General features: G+C 42.2%; 2 protein-coding genes across 10 annotated transcripts in view; both read left to right on the forward strand.

Annotated features, from left to right (window-relative positions):
- Positions 1–8928, forward strand: part of LOC147617246 (uncharacterized) — a 33177-nt gene extending 24249 nt beyond the window's left edge. The window contains exons 3-10 of one of the 2 annotated variants that reach the window (XM_086776867.1): positions 5366–5427; positions 5616–5699; positions 5801–5832; positions 5927–6008; positions 6123–6351; positions 6431–6658; positions 7179–7711; positions 7856–8012. In XM_086776867.1, coding sequence (XP_086632993.1) covers positions 5366–5427; positions 5616–5699; positions 5801–5832; positions 5927–6008; positions 6123–6351; positions 6431–6658; positions 7179–7706 — 1245 coding nt within the window. In that variant the 3' untranslated portion in view covers positions 7707–7711; positions 7856–8012. Of the gene's footprint in view, positions 1–5365; positions 5428–5615; positions 5700–5800; positions 5833–5926; positions 6009–6122; positions 6352–6430; positions 6659–7178 lie in introns of both variants that reach the window. The other variant, XM_086776866.1, reaches the window with a different exon arrangement.
- Positions 8929–18142: 9214 nt separating this feature from the next.
- LOC147617247 (protein GAMETE EXPRESSED 3-like) overlaps positions 18143–20580 on the forward strand; it is a 114657-nt gene continuing 112219 nt past the window's right edge. For 6 of the 8 annotated variants that reach the window (XM_086776870.1, XM_086776873.1, XM_086776872.1 and 3 more), the window contains exons 1-5: positions 18143–18480; positions 18723–18857; positions 18992–19156; positions 20034–20147; positions 20244–20352. In XM_086776870.1, the coding sequence (XP_086632996.1) occupies positions 20244–20352 (109 nt within the window). In that variant the 5' untranslated portion in view covers positions 18143–18480; positions 18723–18857; positions 18992–19156; positions 20034–20147. Of the gene's footprint in view, positions 18481–18722; positions 18858–18991; positions 19157–19350; positions 19636–20033; positions 20148–20243; positions 20353–20580 lie in introns of those variants that run through there. The other 2 variants (XM_086776871.1, XM_086776877.1) reach the window with 2 other exon arrangements.

Raw genomic sequence — 20580 nt, forward strand, 5'->3', positions numbered from 1 at the left:
TATGGGATGCTAGAATTGTGGCCTACACAAGGATCTCATATGGGGAGTATTCTAGTGGTACGGGATGCTAGAATATGTCTCATATGCGGTTACAAAACTATGAATTATTTATAGTATCATGGTTTGGTTGATTCTAGTCTATTAACTGTTTTGAAGCCAACATGACAAGTATTCTGTGCTTTTATGGTTGGTCGAAGATATGCAGGGTTGTCCTGGACAACAGTGTGCCGGTTGAGCTTCCCTGACTTTTTGTGTGAACATGTGCTTGTTTTGGTGGTTTTGCGGAGAAGGATTTCTCACATCGAGCATGCCATGACATCCCTTTTGCTTGTATGTGGATGGATCCCCAGGAAAGACTCTGGTGTGAACCCACTGACATGTTAATAGGAATTTATGTCTTTTGCAGGTATGTGGATGGATCCCCAGGAAGGACTCTGGTATGAGTCCACTAACATGGCAAAATAACATGTATGGCTTATGAAGCTTGACATGACAGAACATGTGTGGTTTCTGAGGCGTGACATGACAAAACATGTGTGGCTTATGAAGCCTGACATGACGGGACATGTGTGGCTTATGAACCTTGACATGACAGAACATGGTGGCTTATGCAGCCTGACATGGTAAATACAGCCTAACATGGTGTGTTTTTCTTACAGTACATGTATGGCAGATGCAACCTTTTTGGGAAGTTTTCGAAAGGACTCGAGATCCCTACACATTCAGAAAAGCGACAACTTTGCCGAGTATTCTATGGTTACAGTGGATTTGGAATTATGGTTTTAATAATCATATTATGGCAGTCCATCTTCAATACTTGAAGGGTATTTTTCCACTCGTACTAGGACCTAGGTTTATATAGTTGCGGACAATTGTCTTATAAGACAGAGGGGATGTCACCAGTTTGGTTCCTTCACGAGTCTTGATTGGTATTTCACACATTGATTGGAACCAAAGTGTGAATGGGGATTTTCCACAGAAGAAAGCTGGAGCATTTACTAGCAAAGTTTGGCCTGAAAGATGGCTTCTGAGCGAAATCAGCATGATATTTTTAGCATATAAAGTGACTTATAATGTCTATAAGTTTGTTCACACATCATTAAAGACGGGCTGGACTTATTATTATTTTGGGCATGTATATGTGGACAGAAGGAGGCGCCTAAAGCAAACTTGGCCAACAAGCTTGGGAAAAGCATAAAACTGGTATTTTTGGCACATCAGCTTTTTTTGGCCAAAAAGGGAAAAAAGCATAGCTATTCTTGGGCTGGTCGATTCCTTTAAAAGCAGAGGAAGGAAGCGCTTGAGGGGACAGGTAGCAGGCAGCAGATCTCTCTCTCTCTTGGCGGGCAGCAGTGCTTTTCTTCTCTCTCTTACTTTGAGCGTTGGCCGTACAGCAGCAGGACCCTCTCTTTCTTTGAACGCTGTCCGTACATCATCAGCAGGGCGACCTGTTATCTCCAGTGCGGTGGTCCTTTTTCCTGTCTTCCCTTGTGTTGGCCTTGCAGTGGGTGGCTGAGCGCTGGTCGTACAGCAAAGTTGCAAACAGCAGGGGTTCTTTCCCTGTGCTGTCCGTACGACAGCCGTACAGCAGCTTCTGTTCTCTCTCTCTCTCTCTCTCTCTCTCTCTCTCTCTCTCTCCCCCCGCTGGCCGTACAGGTGGACAGCAGCCTGTTTTCCTCTATTCAGTGCTGGCCGTATGGTAGGGCAGCAGCGCACTCCCTCTCACTTGATTTGCTGATTGTACAACAGTTCTTCTTCTCCTGAGAGCTGGTTGTACAGCAGGACATCATCTTCTCTCTTGTTTTGTTGCCATTAAATAGGCGCCCTTTTTCCTATTGTCTGGCCACCTTGGAGATGCTGAGGAGGCTGTGCTGACCTGCCTGGGTGCTGGCCGACAGGCTGTTCAAGGCCATAAGGGCTGGTCGATGTGGCCCCTAGCCCTTCTAGGCCTGGCCGCCTTGCTGCCCAGGCCCTCTAGGCCTGGCCAACAACATGCCCAGCCACATGGTGGCTGTTGGGCTTGGCCATGAGCCTCCTTGGACCCTGGAAGGGCTACCTCCTTTGTAGGCAAGGGTCTTAAACTCTTTCTGGGGTGGCCCACAGTGCTGGCCGATCTGGCATAGTCACAGGGAATGGGCATTTTTAGACTCGGGAATGTTGGGGATGGCAGCATCTTCCCGTTCCCATTCCCGTCCCATGTCACTCTATAGTCACAGGGAATGGCTATTCTCAATCTTTTCTGTCCCTGTTCCTTGTCCCCATTTTGCATCCCATGTGACTATGTGACCTGGCCCCTAGCCCTTCTAGACCTGGTCGCCTTGCTGCCTAGGCCCTCCAGGCTTGGTTGACAGCATGCCCAGCCACATGGTGGTTGTTGGGCTTGGCCATGGGCCTTCTTGGCCCCTAGGGTGGCCCACAGGGGTACCTCCTTTCTAGGCAAGGGTCTTAAACCCTTTCTAGGGTGGCCCACAGGGCTGCCCCTTCTATCTATCTCATGCAACTACATGCTATTCCTCGGATGCATGGTGTTTGGCTACAAGCTGAACACACAGAACACCTGTCATCATTCCAGAGGGTGACTCGCAGTACGGACTGGCACTGCTTCATGTGCGGGACTTGCACACCTGACCAAGACCACGTATGGGGACCTTGGACGCATAGAGTGGAATCCTGGTTGACTCGGATTGGGGCTCACAAGGGACCGGTTTCCACTCCAGGTCCTGCACGTGCTTGTATAGATATGTCCATGTGACACCTACCATGTATTGCTAACATTGAAGTATATACAATGCTGAATAGAGATACTTACGGCATCATTGCTCCTGAGTTCTCAATGACTCAATGATGACTGACTGATCAATGAATGAATATTAGACTCCTATTTATAGTGTCTAATGTTGGTGAGTTGGCTACCAACTCTAGCAACCCTAATAATAATGTCCAACTAAGTGTGTTCACGCAATAATCCAATAACTATGTCCACACTTGGCTGCTCATTGGGCGCTTGGACAATACTACGACTTGGCACAATAGCCCTTGCAAACACATGAATCACCATGTACTCGATTTCTGAGCTAGCCAGTGGGTAGAAGTATGTCCACGTCACAATTTGGGAGTATGTATGTGATAGAATCTTTCACCTTAGAGGAGTGGTGGTTGCTTCAATTTCGAGGTTCGTACATGAGGACACTTATCACATGCTGTTTTGTGTTGGGTGGAGTTTCTTTATTGTTTGGTGTCATGGCGGCACCACAAGAGGACATATAACCAGATTTGTCTTCACCTCGGGAAGATATATCAATTGGTGTGTCTTCATAGTGCACATATTTCTTGAAGACTATACCGACAACAACTGGAGTTTTTGTTTCGGTGTATTAACGGAGGTATTTCTTGGAGTATTTTCCATAGGGAGATGGCGGTCTTGACATACAAGAGCCAAACATTATGAAGGATATAGATTTGATGCCAGCCTTCTAGGGAGTCTTGTTCTTGGTTCTGTTTTCTTCCTTCATGGTGCATTAGAGTTGGTGCAAGGAGGTATTGTGATCCATTTGAGTCGATGCATTAGTGGTTGGAAGGGTGACAACGGAGGTTTGCCAGGCCTTTCTTTGGAATGTGCTTTCTGTGAGCTACCAGAGGATACTCGATGGCTTGCACTGTTTCTTAATGAATGGTTGGACACACGAAAAGTGCTAGATCAGCCAAGAGTTGGTCATTCGCAAGTTTCTTCTTAGGTCTTGTGTTGATGTGGTGAGGACGGAATGTAAGCCTGTGCAGCTGCAATGCAAGTGTGGAAGAATTAAACATGTACATATTGTACCCAATATATGTTCCAACCATTGGTACACTTCTAGGCGACTATTGGGCTGCCAAAACTGCTACAATCTGCCCATTGACCTTTTAAGTGGCTGCAGTGAATAGTCATTTCTACGTGGCACCGGGTTAAGGTGTGCACGTAACACTCTCTTATCAAGAGCATCCATTGCCTTATTCCATTGTGGGATGCCTTTAGTCTGCTCAAAATCATCTGGCTCGAGTTGTTTCTAATACTTTTCCACCATGTATGCATGATGTTCAGCCGTATTCCCATCATATATTAACCTTTCCATAGGGTATATGCTTGGACACATGCTATCTAGAAAGTTGCTGTGTTTTTGGGACAGTTTGACCAGGGTTTTGGACCGAGCCTTTGGCCTGTCCTTACTGACGTGGCATGCACCACTCCCCCCCCTCCCCGCCCCCCGTGTGGCCCTCCTACTGGTGAAGGAGCCACTACCAAAACCAGCTCATCAATTAAGGGTGAAAAGCTGGTTTTCTAGGGCTGTTTTCATGGCTGCATGTAACCAGCTTCTGCTGCCAACTACTTGGCTCCCCCTTTTCCTTGTCCAACTTGCCCAGACACTCTCAGACTTAGTATCAACTTCCTAGGCCATAGAGAGACTTGTGTTGATCTTCCACTCTTGCAGGCCTGGTTTTAGCTCTACTGTGCATTTGAAATCACATCCACGTCAGCTCCAAGCTTATACCTACGAGCGGCCTTGGATAGGGATGCTACATTTGTTAGTGTGTAAGGGCTTTTTAAAAATTTATAATAAGTATGCTTCCTTGCTTTTTTATATCCCTTACCCTATATAAATGAGTTATAGGATCATGAGTGCATATCCTCACAGAGAGGACTCCCGAGGGATCAAGACCCAAGAGAGGCTTTGGCCATGGTGCTAGCCATACGCTTGCATAGTAGACTCCGGTGGTATGGGTCGTTGGGTTTGGGTGACAAGCATGTTTGTGGCATTGGTCTAGCCTCTAGCTCCAGGTGCTCTGGATGGAGCGATGGTTGGGAGGTGAGCCGCCGGTCACCATACCCGTTGGTTTGAATGTGTCAGTTTGTCTTGCACGAGTTTCTCAGGAGTAAAGGGACTCTTTAGTATCACAGCAAGAATTCATGCTCTAAGGATATGGAAGCACATGTTTTAGGGGTTGATTCTAGGGTGAGATCAATTATGAAAGCCTATGGTACTTTGCCACACTGATGGTTGTTGTTTGAGGAGCATATTGGGAGGGCATGTTTTCTTTTATGTCCGTTTTCATATTTTTCACACCCCTGGCAAAAAGAATGTGGTCACTGGTTTCCTTGCACTCCCTAGAAGGCCACATGTACACGTTCTCTTTCTTTCTCTTTATGTAATTGTTTTCTCAGAATGTATCACAAAAACATTTTTTTTTCAAATCAGTCAAAATATATGGGAACATATAACTTTATATAATTTAATAATAGAAAGAGTTAGGAGTAAGTATTTTATTGACATAAAACTCAGCAATTGTGTTTTAAAGTATGGGAACTGATACATTACTCTCAAACTTCTAGCTACGCAAATGGAATCAACGTTGGTTTACTTTGGATCCCACAACCGGCAAGATGGAGTATAGGTTAGCTTGAGGCTCTAAACGATTACATTGCATGCTTTGTCTGCCAATCATCTTGCCAATTTGTTCACATATTTAGCTGGCTAGCTACCTTATGTATGTCTATGTGCAAACAAGCATGCATGCATGTGTGTTTTTTCCAATATGTGTTGCTTGTTTTGTGCTTATGCTTCTACCTTGTTGCATCCAAGGATTGAGAGGGGCGACATTGCACCCAAGGGATTGATCAATTTCGATGCCAGCAGCTCTATTATTGTCTCCCCGATAAATCTTCAGTAAGTTGGGAACTTGATTTTTAGCTCTCTTGTAGGAGAGTTGTGTTGTCTTTGCACTTATAATGACCTATACCTGGATTGTACCTTTTTGCTCTCTGCAGGGGGTCACTAAAGTATGATGGATGCTGTATTTGTATCCTTGGATGGTCATGTTTGATTTCTGCTCCCTGTTGGTTACTTTATGTTTTTTTCTTTTCTCTGGCGTCTTTAACCTTGTGGCATGTCAGATATTCAAACCTTGGCAAAAAAGGAATACTTTCTCTGTGCAGAGACACCAGGGGCTGCACGGGCTTGGGTTTCCACTCTCCAGTAAGTTTTAAGGATTCATACTCCTTTCTCTTACATGCTTAGATTCTTGAGCAGAAGCTATTCTTGTCATCAGTCCTGAGAGTTCAACAGTCTCCCATGATATTTTTTGAACAGGGCGGCACAATTGGTTTTGAAGGCTCACAAAGAAGCGGTGAGTTCTTTGGGTAGAAACGGGTCCTCCACACTTGGGACAGTTGCGGCTGTTGTTGCAGCAGCGAATGCAACTGCTAAAGAAGCAGCCAAGGAGGTTGCTGCTGCCTTGCAATCATCAGCAATGGGGCTTTTGAAACCCAATGTTGCTGAAGGATGTGACGGATTTATGGATAATCTCAGTATCATGAAGGTTTGAATTTCTGAATTCAAATGTAATTTCTCTACTATTAGATCAAGCTGTGGCCTAATGTACATTTATATGAATTCAGGAAACTCTCAAGGTGAAGGATGAAGAATTACATCAGATGGCAAAGGACATGCGAGCCAAGGATGCCACTATTAAAGAGCTTGCTGAACGGCTATCTGAAACAGCAGAGGCAGCTGAAGCTGCTGCTTCGGCTGCCCATATCATGGACAAGGAACGGAAAGTGGTCAGAACTGAGATTGCCAAGTTACGTAGGGAGCTGGATGAGAAGCTCCAGTTCAGCTCCCATGCAGTAAGTTTTTTTATGCGTTTGTATGTGTTTTTCATGTGACTCTCAGTAAGAGGGCATGTTTACATAGGTTGTCCACATACACACATAGTGGTCTTTCCTCCAGGGTCCCATGGGACCCTGCATGCATGCATATATCAACTGTTGCGTGTAAAGATGTATGCATGCGTGCATATATCAACCGTTGCGTGTAAAGATGTATGCATGCATGTAAAGATATATGCACGCATGCATACATCTTTACATGCAACCATGCATACATTATATGCACGCATGCATTCATCTTTACATGCAACCATGCATACATCCATGTGTGTGTATGCATACATGCAGACAAGCCATCTGACTCTCAGTAAGAGGGCTTATTATACTATGTTTTACATAGGCTGGTCACATGATGCTATTGTGTATGCTGTTCCAGTGGGGATAGGTGAGTTGATATAGTTTGTGGCCTTCATGAAAAGGTTGGCTAGCCTGGATTTGTCATAACAAGTTTGCTATTATGTTTGCATTTGGCATGAAGCTCAAGGCTGTGGAGGAGAAACTATTAGCTGCTGAGAAAGCTAGACATGAGGCCTTGCAAGAAGCTCATTTATGGCGAGTTGAACTTGCGAAGGCAAGAGAACACGCTGTAGTTATGGAAGCGGCATTGGTTCGTGCAGAAGAGAGTGCAAGACAAGTTGCTGCAGTTTCTGAAATGAAAGTAAAAGCTTGTCTGGGTAGAGAGGCTGCTGCTCTTTCTGCTACAGATGCAGTTGAAAAGGAATTGGGAGACACTGTTTCTTATAGTGAAGAGGCTGAGTTGGAGGTTCCTGTAGTTGTAGCAAGCTCAGTACAAAGTGGCATTGATGGACAGCTACTTGATTTTGAGATTGTAGAGAACACGGCTGCCTTTGAACAAGAAAGAATTGAGGTGACTTCAGTATTTGAAAACAAGGAATTGAAAGGTTTGATGGAAGGGGCCAATACCTCAGTATTTGAAAACAAGGAATCGAAAGGTTTGATGGAAGGGGCCAATACTCAGGATGCACTTGCGGATGAATCTCATTAAACAAGGTAGGGAGGGATAAGAGGTATATCTAATTCTATGATTTCCCTGATTGAAGTCCAATCACTGCTTTAATGCTTGTAGGCCAAATGAATCTTGTCCCTCTCCTTTTCCTGACCTAAACTTCTACTATTGGTATATCTGCCTTATAGTGGACATGCAGAGTGCTATTCAAGCTGTTTGCAAGATCTTCGTGCACATTTAGAAGTGGTGCATTGCAAGCTGCCTTCGATCGGATCTGTATGAGCTTCTTTTAGAGGAAGGTTGCAATAAGAAATAATAGTGACAAGCTCTCTGCTCAGTGCTCAATCTTCTCTTTTTTTTGTTGAGAGATTTTTTGGTTACATTGACCTGCCCAGCTCTTTATTTATCATGTTTCACCCAGCTGCAGCAAGTGGGGTTGACCAAACCCACGACCTCCGCATTGGGACTAAGACTTCTTAACCATTCTCACATCTGGAGACAGCATTGAAGCTGTCTTTTTAATGACAATGGTTTGCGACTAGTGTTTTTAGACGTGATTCTTGTCCCCCTCTTCACCTAAATTGTGCTCTTCAAGTTGCTTGCAAGATCGCCATGAACATCTGCCTGTATGAGCTTCTTTTAGAGCAAGGATGCAATAAGAAACAGTAAGGACAAGCTCTCCGTTCAGTACTTAAGAAAAAGTGTTTTTGTTTTGGTTAGAGCCCGGCCCTTCATTCATTATGTCTGGCTGCAGTGAGCAGGGGTCGAACCCACAACTTCTGTGTTGGGATTCGACTTTTAACCACTCTCACAGCAGGAGACAAAGTGCTTACCTTCAAAGTGGCTGAAGCTGTCTTTTTAATGGGAATGGTTTGTGACAAGTGTGTTTAGAAATGAAGGCTATTGCCTAAAGCTGGTTTTCTTGGGCTCTTGTGACATAATTATGGTATATGGTTGAAGGTGCATTCCGAACCATCCGAGCGCACCAGTTGGCTCAAACGGCAAGTAGCTCTAATGTTTCAGCAGTAGAGTCTCTTTATAAAGAATAGTCAAAATGAATTTACAAGATACCATAGGTTTGGTAACCTGATAGTTATCACATACAATATGAAGCAAGGCAGATAAACTTTTTTGAAGATAAAACAATATATGTTGTGTGCAAGGCTCATCTAAACATTGCCTGCCTTGTGGTAGTTGGCAAGCTGGCAGCTCCATCTTTGCCAATCGTGTGGAAGCATAATATCTTTTCAAAGGGAGTGTTCATATGTTGCACCATCCCTTTGTCTCCTTGTTATGGGTAAAAACTTTTGAACTTAAGCTGACGCAAAAGTAGAGCAACATGTTACTGAGTGCTATGGTTCCATCCACCATGTCGTGAGGTGAGTTCTTAATTGATACTGTATTGCAGATCACCACTTGCTCTACCTCAAGGCTTTCATAGTTTTGTCTTCCAGATTGTTTGAAATGCTCTTGCCATGCAAGGATTATAATCTTCCAAAAAATGGAGAAGGTGCTCTTATGATAAAAAGTAAGCTTATTGTAGGGAATGGAATCAATCAAAGCTATTAACCAAAGGTGAAGCTCATTGTGTAGTGAGCATGCCTAGGGCGGGTTACTTGAGGCAATTGCTAGTTGTAAAAGTTGGGGTGCAAATGCATGTCCAAGATTAGCAAGCAAGGCTAGGTGGTTGGTTGGGCAATGCAAAAATGGCTAATTGGATTATGGATCTATTTGCATTATGATTTTGTTGTTTATAAGGAGGGTCCATTTGTGAGTTTGGAGGAGTGAGGACCACAAAAGCTCATGCATGGAGATTAAGGATGATAGAGGGATAAGGATATTTACGAAGTTTCACAATCTCTCAATAGGTTTTTTGTGTAGCTATGGCCATGGACAAGGAAGAGTCCCCATCCATGAGCTTGAGCATGAGCCATCTCCCCCAAAACTCAAGATCTTTCACACTTTAAAGGGGTTTTATGGTCCAACCCCAAATTTGCAATCCCCCTAAGATTTGGAGTTTCTAAGGATTACAAATAACGTGTGGGAGGTGGTCGAGTGTGTTTTTTGTATCCACCTATCCAAAACACATAGAGATGAGTACATCTAGTGAATAGGATGTAAATGTTAAGCTATGTATGGATGTAAGTAACAATAGAAATACCCTTTGTCCGTTCATTGATTTAAAGGAAGCATTATGAGTAAGTGTCTATACACATTCAATTGTGCTTTGCTATTCCATTCTAACATGGGGTATGTCCAATGATAAGCTGTCAAAAGATTGTTGTTAACTCCAATTGGTTCATTGTAGGGAAACTAAGATGGTTCATTGACTAGAGATATCTTGTAAATAGTTTCTTTAGATGAGGGCAAACGCGAGTACAAAAGATAATTCTAATTTTGATTTTGACTTACAATGATCAATTCGATCGGCAAAAGAGGTCTCCCGTTTCTAGTTCCTTTTGTTTCAAGTTATTGTCAAACTAACGTTTCTTCATAATTTTTTTAGCATAAGACCATGTGATGGAATTAGTCGGGTGGTCTTCCGTTTCTAGTTCCTTTTGTTTCAAGTTATTGTCAAACCAACGTTTTTTCGTAATTTTTTTACCATAAGACCATGTGATGCAATTAGTCAGGTTTCATCAAGTTTTTCGAAGTCAACTAGCCTTTCGGCTAATGCATTCTTAGTCAATCATTCTTGCACTGCAATTCTCAGGCTTGGAACAAGGTACTCCATAGGCATTATCGCTTCAACCCCATAAGCTAGATGGAAGGGAGTATGTCGCGTCGCTACCTTATACGATGTTTGATATGCCCATAGAGCTACCATTAGCTTATGTTCCCAATATGTTCGACTTGCTTCTAATGGTTTTGTCAAGATAGTACACAAAATCTTGTTTGTACTCTCCGCTTGACCATTAGCCTTTGGATAATAAGGGGATGACTTCCAGTGGACTACAAGGAATCCAGCAAGAAAGTGATCAATCACCTCATTAATGAAGTGTGAACCGTGATCACTAACTAATTCTAATGGGAAGTCGAACTTGAAATGATTTGCTTATATAATAACTTAGCTGTTGTTCATGCACATCAGCTTGCTTAGAGGCTCTGGCCTCTGCCCATTTCGTGAAATAGTCTATGGCCATGATCACATATTGGGCTTGTGATGGATGTGCAATTAGACTAATAGGTCCAATAAAATCAATTTTTTATTTCTCAAAAGGTTGTCTTACAATAACAGGGTAAGTGTGGCATCTTATCCCTTTGTTCGGAATAGCAAATTGCTTGATACTCTTCACATCTTTTAACAAACTCCATTGCGTCCCTGAATAACGTAGGCCACCATAGTCCTGCTTGAAGCACCTTGCGACTTGTAATTTCCCCAACAAAATGTCCTCTAGTTATCCCTGAGTGTGCTTCATATAATATTGTGACAAATTTGTCTTCCCACACATGTCTCCTTAAGACATTGTCCTTATCTAGCTTGTATAGTTCTCTAGCTATTAATTGATAAGGTGTAGCTAGCTTAACAAGCCGACACATTTTATCTTTGTTCAAGGGTTGTTCTTGTTGTTGCGGAATACCATAAACTAGATAATTTGATATTTCTTCACTGCATTCGGGCACCATGTCTAGTTTGAACAAAAAAGGATCTGGGAGGTCATCATCAATACTAGTTGCCGGTTCCCCATTTGGAATTCTCGACATATGATCGACCAACACATTGTGTTCCCTTTCTTACCGTGACCTTAAAGTTAAATTCCAATAGTAAGAACAAGCAGCGCGTGATTCTTCCTGTGGTGCAAGGCTTGTTCACCAAGTATAATAAGGCGTGATGGTCCACAAAGAATACAAATTTGTTGGCCAATAGGTAATGTCGATACTTCTTGATAACATAAACCATGGCCAACCCTACTCGTTTTGTGGTGGTATAATTCACCTCTGCATCATTCAATTGGCGACTAGTGAAGTAGATTGGGTAGTCCAGTTTGAACTCACTAGGCTGTGCCAATATGCATCTACTAATAGCGAATTTCAAGGCATCAATGTACACATGAAATATAAGGTTCCAGTTAGGTGGTCTCAAAATTGGCACATTGGCCAGTGCTTGCTTCAATCTATCATATGCTTCCTGGCATTCTTCACTCCATTCAAAGACAATGAGTATAGCTTATATAATGGTCTGGTAATTTCAGGATAAAATATTATGAAGCAGCGATAATACCCAACGTGGCCCATAAGTCTCTACACACCTTTGTAATTAGTGGGTGGAGGCAATTCCAAGATCAACCTGACTTTGCCTTCGTCAGTGGAGATACCGTTCTTAGAGACAATGTGTCCTAATATCACATTGTATTAGACCCAAAATTGGCACTTTTTAAAGCGTTTAAGGATATACGATACAATCGACATCGCTCAAAAACTTTTCTCAAGAAAGCCAAATGGTCTATCCATCGAGAGTGCACACAAATCATCAATGAATATCTCCAACCACTTTTGCAAGTAGTCTTTATAAGTTGTGCACATTAATCGTTGGAATGTTGCTGGGGCATTGGTGAGACTAAAAGGGACAACTTTGCAAACGTCCCCCACATTGTATTAAAAGCTGTCTTATGCTGGTCTTCAGGCGCTATAGACACCTGATTGTAACCTGAAAAATCCGTCTAAGAAGATGTAAGCTTCTTCACTAGCTACTCTCTCCAAAACGTGTTCTGTATAAAGCAGTTGGGTAATGGTCCTTCCTAGTAGCTGCATTGGCCTTTTTGAGATCGACACAGACCCTAAGTTTCCCATTCTTCTTTGGTACTATTACGATTGGTGATAACTAATCCGTATGTTCTATCTCATAGATGAAGTCCGCAGGGCAAGGAGTTTATCAATTTTCTACTTTACTATTACTGCATTTTGAGGATTCATCTTGTATGGTTTCTGCCTGGTTGGTCTTGATCTGTCCATGATTGGGATCATGTGTTGCACCACTTCAAGTGGTACACCCTTCATCTCTTTGTAGTTCATGGGGGCAAAACAATCCTTAAACTCCTTAAGGAGAGCACCAAGCTCCTTTTCTTGAGCCGGAATCAAGTCCTTAGCGATATAAATAGGTTTGGTTTCCTCTTTTGGTTATGTAATATCAACTTCCTTGACTTCAGTTGTGATGTGGATAAACCATCCTCCTTAACCATTTTTGCTGTCAATCGGACCACTTTTCGTTCGTCAATTGTATATTTTTTGAAATGGTCCAACATTGAAAGTGGGTCTGGTTTATCCTCATCCTCACTTTTTGTTTTAGCCATCACCTTCTTAGCCTCACGCTCGGCTTTCGCCGAAGCTTTGTTTCATTTTCGACGCCCAGCTTTAGTATGATTAGGCGTTTTCGATTCTCGAAGGGTGACTTCCTCCCTATGTTTCCCTTCAAGGGATATTGCTCAATTCCCCCCCCCAATTCTTAGAAAACTCATCATGTACCTTAGTAGATTGGAGGTATCCCAACCACTGGCATCTGTGGGTTTTCTTCGTAGCAGGGCAATTTGTCGAGCAATATACCGTTTCTGCTTCCACCATGTTCTAAGGCATTGGACACTGGTACGACCTTGTGAGTGATCGAGTCCTTTTTATGCTTGAAACTTCCTCCTCTGATTCCTCTTCAATGGGTTTCCAATTGACTATATAGACATAGGTAGTGGGAACAGTCCCAGATTCAACATATTGGGTTCCTCCGGGTTGCATGACATCTATGGTGGCTAGCACATGCATCCAATTTTCATTGAAATCTAGAGGAGGAAGTGATGCATACATTTCCTCTTCCTCTTCCTCTTCCTCTTTTGAAGCTTCCACCATGGGCTGGCATATTTGTACGGATATGGTTCACTAGGTTGTGACCAAATTATTACCAAACAGTTGCTTTCCATGGGGTGTGCTTTCCATGTTCGTAGATCTATCTTTAGAATTTGTGAGTCCCTTCAAAAATACACATAGTCTAATGCCCAATCGTGCACCAATTTGGATTCCCTCATGAGGGTCTCCCCAAGATTATGACATATGAGTCTAGTTGGCATAGAAAGTCCATTACCACAAATGTATGATAGTAGCGGAACGTAAAGAGTTTAAGTCACACATTCTTAAAGCCGTGAGCTGGGCTAAAATCGTGAGACTGCAGGGTGTGAAACTCGTGAGACTATTATTCCGTGAACTAGTTAAACACGTGAAACAGCTTTTCCGTGAGATAGGTTAAAGCCGTGAGATGGGCTAAAACCATGAAAATGCAGGGTGTGAAACCCGTGAGTCAGTTTGGAACCGTGAGACTGCAGGGTGTAAAACCCGTGAGACTGTTGGTGTATGTACCTGTTTTTTGTATTTTTTGAGAGTTAATTGGTGAGTGTAGGTTTATGTCGTATTTAGGGCAAAGGAACAAAACACTCGTATACAACAATCAAACTTCGTGAAACTATAGAACTCTGAGAGTGCAGGGTGCGAGTTACAAATGTGATTGTGGGGTTTTGTGAAATGATGAGAATGTAGGTTTATGTAGACAAGGGAAGCAAACACACACATGCAATTAAATAAACTCGTGTACTTATATGACTTTCCCATCATGCAATTTTGATTATGTTTAAGAAGGAAAGAAATGAAAAAACAAAAAAGAAAACATGAAGACAAGGCACAAGCTCCCACACCTTAACTTGGATATGTTGATTGTGCAAGCAGATGATCAGTTCCAGAAATCGAGCACGTGGAGATGCAAGCTCGAGGGATATCACACGATGCAGAATGACGAACGCAGAATGCACAAAAAAGAAAAAAAATGATTTTATGGTGCGGTTGTCAGACTGGGTGGTTGCCTTAATAGAGTATGCCATGTGGCCTCCCATGATTGGTCAAAGAAAAAGTGACCGTTTCGCGCCGTGAACCATTTAGAACCAGTTCATGGCGTGAAATGCTATGCACTTGTTGGATGGTCTGATTCAGACTGGGCTGGAGATCCAGATACTCGACGTTTGACCACTGGTTTTGTTTTTACACTTGGGTCAGGAGCCATTTCTTGGAGCAGTAAAAAGCAGCCTACTGTGGCGCTTTCCACTACCGAGGCATAGTACCGTGCAGTTTGTTATGCTGCATGTGAGGCGATATGGTTACGGAGATTATTGGAAGAGCTCGGCTGTCCTCCTACAAGATCTACTCTTCTTTGGTGTGACAATCAGAGTTGCATCGCCATCGCCAACAAGAACCCTATGTTTCATGCTCATCACTATGTTCGTGAACGGGTTCTTGCTGGAGATTTATGTTTGGAGTATTGTCCTTTCGCGGAGAATGCTACAGATTTGTTCACCAAGCTGGTTTCTTAGGCTTCCTTGGCTCCTCATCTTCGGATTCCCCTTGCTTGTGGGCTGGCCACCCCTTTTTCTAGTATTTTTTTTGGGATTTTTCCCAGCATTTCTAACATTTTTCGATTGGCATGTCGTCCAGTAGCTCCAGTTGGCCATATTTGCAGCTCGAGTCAGCCAGCTTACCTCTACTATAAATAGTGGGTGCTGGCCTCTCATCATTCATTCAGTCTTGTACATATTTTGCTCCCTTAATTATGAGACTTGTAGTGTCTCTTGCTTGGGATTGTTTTGCTTCAGTATATTTAGCATAGACTGCTCCATATCTCTCTCTCTCTTGCACTCTCTGTTCAGCACATTCTAGTGCCACCTTGCTTTCACTCTATGGACTCCCACGTTCTTCTCATGGTATCAGAGCAGTGGTTTGTGTGAAGAGCTTAAGATACAAGCAAGAGGCAAGCAAAGGAAGCGATACACGGGTAAGGATAATTCTCTCTCTTTCCTTCATTGGTTTTAGAGCATGTAGCTATAAAAGCTACATGTAGACAGGGAAGTCACTATCTCAGATTGAGGCATCCTCTTGGGTAAAGGAAGAAGATCCTAGTTAACTTTGTTAGCAAAATTTTAGCGCGTTTCATGCTTGCTCCACATATATTCCTTATTAACATAGCTTGTTCATTCACTGTGAGTTACTCCCTAGCTTCTACTAGCATACAATCTCCATCTTAGAAGTCCAGACTAGCCATTGAAGCTCCCTTGAGACAGGAGCAAATAGGTGTGGGGCTTTCCATAGTATATAATATTCTTCTCTATCTCTATTGTTGTGTAATTTGAGTTTTAAAGTCTTATATGTGAAAGGCCCTACTTCTCCATACATAGCACATTGTATCCTCTTACACCCATTTGCTATAATGCACAATTTTCATAAGAAGACAGTCATTAACAAAAATTCTAACCAATGGATGAGCATAATAATTAGCCAAAAGAAAGCAAGATTCTAGGGGGTAATATCCCTACCACTCTAAAGATCAACCTATTAAACATGCTTATTATGATGAGATTCTTTGGATGCATGATTGTATAATTAGTCACCATTGTGGTACCTTCAATAACTTTTCTTGCATCTTCCAAAACTACTTCTTTAGGTTGGATCTCGCTTCGAAATTCTTCCAGCCACTTGCCCTATCCTCTCAAGAATTGTCATCCCATTTGAATTCTTGCATCATAGTGATTATATATTTGATCGTGTTGTTCCAAGTCTATAACTCACACACTAGGAGTAGGTCTTTAACTTGAGACCATATGCTGTCTACCATGAAGAAAAAAAGCAAATTCTTTTTTTTTTCATGGAAAAGAGACTTATATAAAGTATGAAAAAATATACTAAAGGGAGATTTCAAACTGAGCAAGGGGAAAAATGTAGATTTGGAAGCCTAATACCTAGACAGAGACTTTCCTAAACTCTCCCTCCTATGTTTGAGAATCTAAGCTATATGGCGTTCATGAGTCCCTAGAAAAGACCTATGCTTCGATACTAATAAAACGTGCATACGGCAGCATGCTAAATCAACATTATTCGAACGTTGGTTTATAGGCTAATTAATGCTAAATCAACATTATTCGAACGTTGGTTTATAGGTTGATTAATGCTTATCACTTAATGCTAAAATTACAAAAAAGAAAAGTTAAATAGACCTAATCTACTATACATATTACAAATCATAAATATGTACATTATTAGCTTGGATCTAACACAAACCTTGACTCCTATCATGCTAGTGTTAATGCTAATGCATGAATAAAAGGTGTTTGATGCTCCAAAGCTATATAGGGCTGGAACTTGTTGTGTTGTCGTGCTCCACGCACTTCCATTGCTGCTCTTGACTTTGACTTATGAGACTTGACACTGAATGCTCTCATATGACCCTCACTGAATGTTTATAAGTTGGTTGGCTGATAAGGATTTATTGGTTGTTGGCTACCAATTGTGCCAACTCTTTCGCCCTTAAACATGCTAAACATGTCCTCGTGGCACTCACACAAGTGATGTGCATGTGACAAAGGAACATGTACCAAGGTTGTAGTATAGATTGTCTCATGAATAGTAGATGGGGTACAATATGCTAGATTATGCTTGCAAAATTATTAGCTCGTGAATTAGTGAGACGTGTAATAACTTCCAATTTAATATAATATAGGCCTTCCCTGATATGAGTGCTAAACATTATGATCCTAGGCCATACTCTATGGGTCTTTATGTATCCCCATGGTCTTTGATGGTGTAGCATATATGGGACAATTGGAGTTTGCTACCATCACTAATCTTTACTGGTAGCTATCAGCCAGAAAAACAGTGTTACCTTCAGGTTTCTACTACAACTTCATAGCACCCTCGAAAAGAAAGCCTGCATGGCTCAAGTAACATTCTCCCTACCTATGATGTCTCCTAGTATATAACAATCATTAGATTATTAATAGACCACCGAGTGATTTAATGATATGGATTTAATCAGCTTGGACACAAATAAAGAGGCATCCAATAGGGGCGTGACATTTGTAATAAATGGAAATTCATTACATTAGTTTAGAAGTCTCAAATAAAACCTTAATCAAGATTTATATTTTAGTAGCCTTATCATACCTTTATATAAATGAAGTATCAAACATCGACTCTCGTTTCATTTGACAAGAAATGATTGGGCCTTGGCAGTGGGATTATGCGCAAATTGAAACAGATAGGCAATGGAGTTTATAGTTAATCAAAACGGATGGGCAATGGAGTATATAGTTGCATGCTAGGAGAGAGAAACGGTTGCTAGGCCTCGACATTTTGAGGTTGTTTGTACACATCAAACACATTTCAGAGGCCTTAGTATAAACGTAGAATCTTAGTGTTTGCTAGGGCTTATAACAAGAAAAATGAAAGGAGGCTTTGGGGCCAGCCCTTAAAGTTTCTCAAAAAACTTAAAAACGGCATTAAGGCTTATGAGAAAACACAAGCATTAATAGAGCCCTACAATGAGTAAAAAATAAAAAAAGACTAATTAGGTGGTGTGAGGATATTCAACTTTTTAGCGAAAATATTTGAAAACAAATGTTTTCTAAAACCTTAATGAGACAGTTGAACGGCTACCTACGCACCTTTTCTCGCAAAAGGTAGTCATTCAACCACCAATACATGGTGACTGCAAAATTGATCGCTCGTTTGCCAAGCCTAGCCTCCTAGAGTAAATCAATCACTCCTCTGCTTCCGCTGTTGACTGCAAATCAAGGAGCAGCCTCCGAGCGCCTGTATATTACGCTCAGCCTATGACCGCGTGGGGCCAAAATTGAAAACACAGGTGCGATTTCTGTCTACATTGCAACCCATTATAGAGACATGCACTTAGCAGTTATGGAGGATTTGGCCTTGGGAGAGCCGGTGAGGACGTTGAAGAGGGAGAGCTTGACGAAGGCGGAGGAGAAGGTGGGAGAGGAAGTTTAATACCATGAAGGTGGGATTTTCTCTCTCTCATCCAGTCATTCATCTCTCTCTCTCTCTCTCTCTCTCTCTCTCTCTATTCTGTCGATTATGTCTGTGGCTACATCTTGTTCTGTGTGATGATGTCTAGTGTTCTCTCTGAGCGACCTATTGCCTAGCAACCTGCCACCACCCTACCACCTTGCTTATTCATGGAAGCCTGGGAAATTTCTGTGGGCTTGGCCAAAATTTGATGAGTTTACCCGTTTGATTCAGCATATATGTGTCGATACATGTGGGTGCAAATCCTGCACGATCTCCATGCAATTCTCTCCCCAGCTTGCCGCCTTGAGGAGATGCCTGTATTGGCAAAGTTGAGGACATGTCTCTATGCAAATCAAAGCAGATAAGGTCTTGAGAGCTTCTTGTATGTTTCTCTAAATTTTGAATCCATAGCAATTTTTGTCATCACAAATAAAAAAATATGTATGGCTTTATTTTTGTCTTCCTCTTTCTAAATTGAGAGATGTTTTTTTTAAAAACAGATTAGAGGCATTAGGCATTAGGAGACATTGCAGTCCCCTTCTGGCCAAGCGTGGATTAACAATGATTAGTATTAACTATGAAGATTTTAGGCATTAGGAGACATTGCAGTCCCCTTCTGGCCGAGCGTGGATTAACAATGATTAGTATTAACTATGAAGATTAAGGTGCGTTGATCCCTCCAGTCCAATAAATAATTGGTTTGTGTAGAAAAGCTTATATCAATCCATTGTTGGTTTGCGCAAATATTGTGGCCCCCTATTATGCATATACAGTTCTCTTCCCACGATTAATTCAAAGATCTCCTATTCTATATATTCCTCTCTCTCTCTCTCTCATGGGTGGTATGATGCACTCACAGGGTTTCACCTCCATGGGGAAAAGGAGTCTTGGATGGATCTCTGCACACAAAATGCAGAGGGGTTTCCATCGCCTCACCCGCAGGAAGAAGCATGCATTCTTGGCAGAGCGGGAGTCAGAATCGTATCAACTCTTTCAGAGCGCCAACACACATTACTACACCACCCGTTTAAAGCATTTTAGATGAGAGAAGAAAACATACATCAACCCATATGCTCTTAAGGCCTTAGTATAAGATCTGCAGACCAGCCCAGTCGGTCGCTCGCGATCAAGCAGAGAAAGAGAGGTGACGTAACCTCGCAAGGGGAGAGAGAGAGAGAGAGAGAGAGAGAGAGAGAGAGAGGCGAGTTGCCTCGACACCATAGTTGAAGAGAAAGAGAAGGATAATAAGCAGACGGGCAGAGTTGAAGAGGCGATGCAAAGAGAGAGAGGCGATGTTACCTTAGTTGAAGAGGAAGCTAAGGGAGAATAAGGAGAGAGGGGCGGTTGATAATGAAACGAGAAACGTCTGGAGAAATCCCACCATCTTCATTCTTTCTGAAGCATAGTAAAGTTGTTTTTTTGTCCCAACATATATAGAGAGAGAGAGGTTTGATGGGCAATGTGGGTAGTAGAAGTCTTCTTCTTTCTGTCACTTCGCTCTTTGTTTTGTTTTCAATGGTTGATATGGAAAGGGGTTTGCAGAGATATCAAGAAAGGTGAAACGGTGTTGCTGAGAGTATGGTGCAGGAAATGTGCTCCTGAAGAGAATGGGAGAGATCGTACAGTTACCGAAAAGCACGTCGTTTCATCCTCTAGGTTTCATAACCTTAATTCATAAGGTGTTTTAATGCTTATTAAGGTCTTGTCTCCCAATCAATTATTGATTATGGATTTTTTCACAAATGTTGATAGATGCAGATCAGGAGTAGGAGCTTGGAAGAGCTATGCTACGGTGATAGCAACTGGATAATAGCCACTGCCATATTCTTCTTGCTGCTGTCTGCTCTGGGCTTCTCTTTTGGTATGCCCGAATCTCATATGCATTTAGGTTAATCTTAGAAAAAAGAAGAAGAACTTTCCCTTTGGTTAGAGCGGTCAGTTGAAAAGAAACCATCTATCAAATTAAAGAGAAAGTTTATGCACAGATGATTCGTGTTCAGATTTTGTCAATGCCATGTATCTTGTCCCCTCCCCCCTTCACGGCTAGAAGCTGGAACAAAAATTCCTCGTCCCAAAATTGATCTCAACC

This window comes from Cibotium barometz, chromosome 37, assembly GCF_041138505.1.
Source record: "Cibotium barometz isolate CiBa-2024 chromosome 37, ASM4113850v1, whole genome shotgun sequence".
Taxonomy (NCBI): Eukaryota; Viridiplantae; Streptophyta; class Polypodiopsida; order Cyatheales; family Cibotiaceae; genus Cibotium; species Cibotium barometz.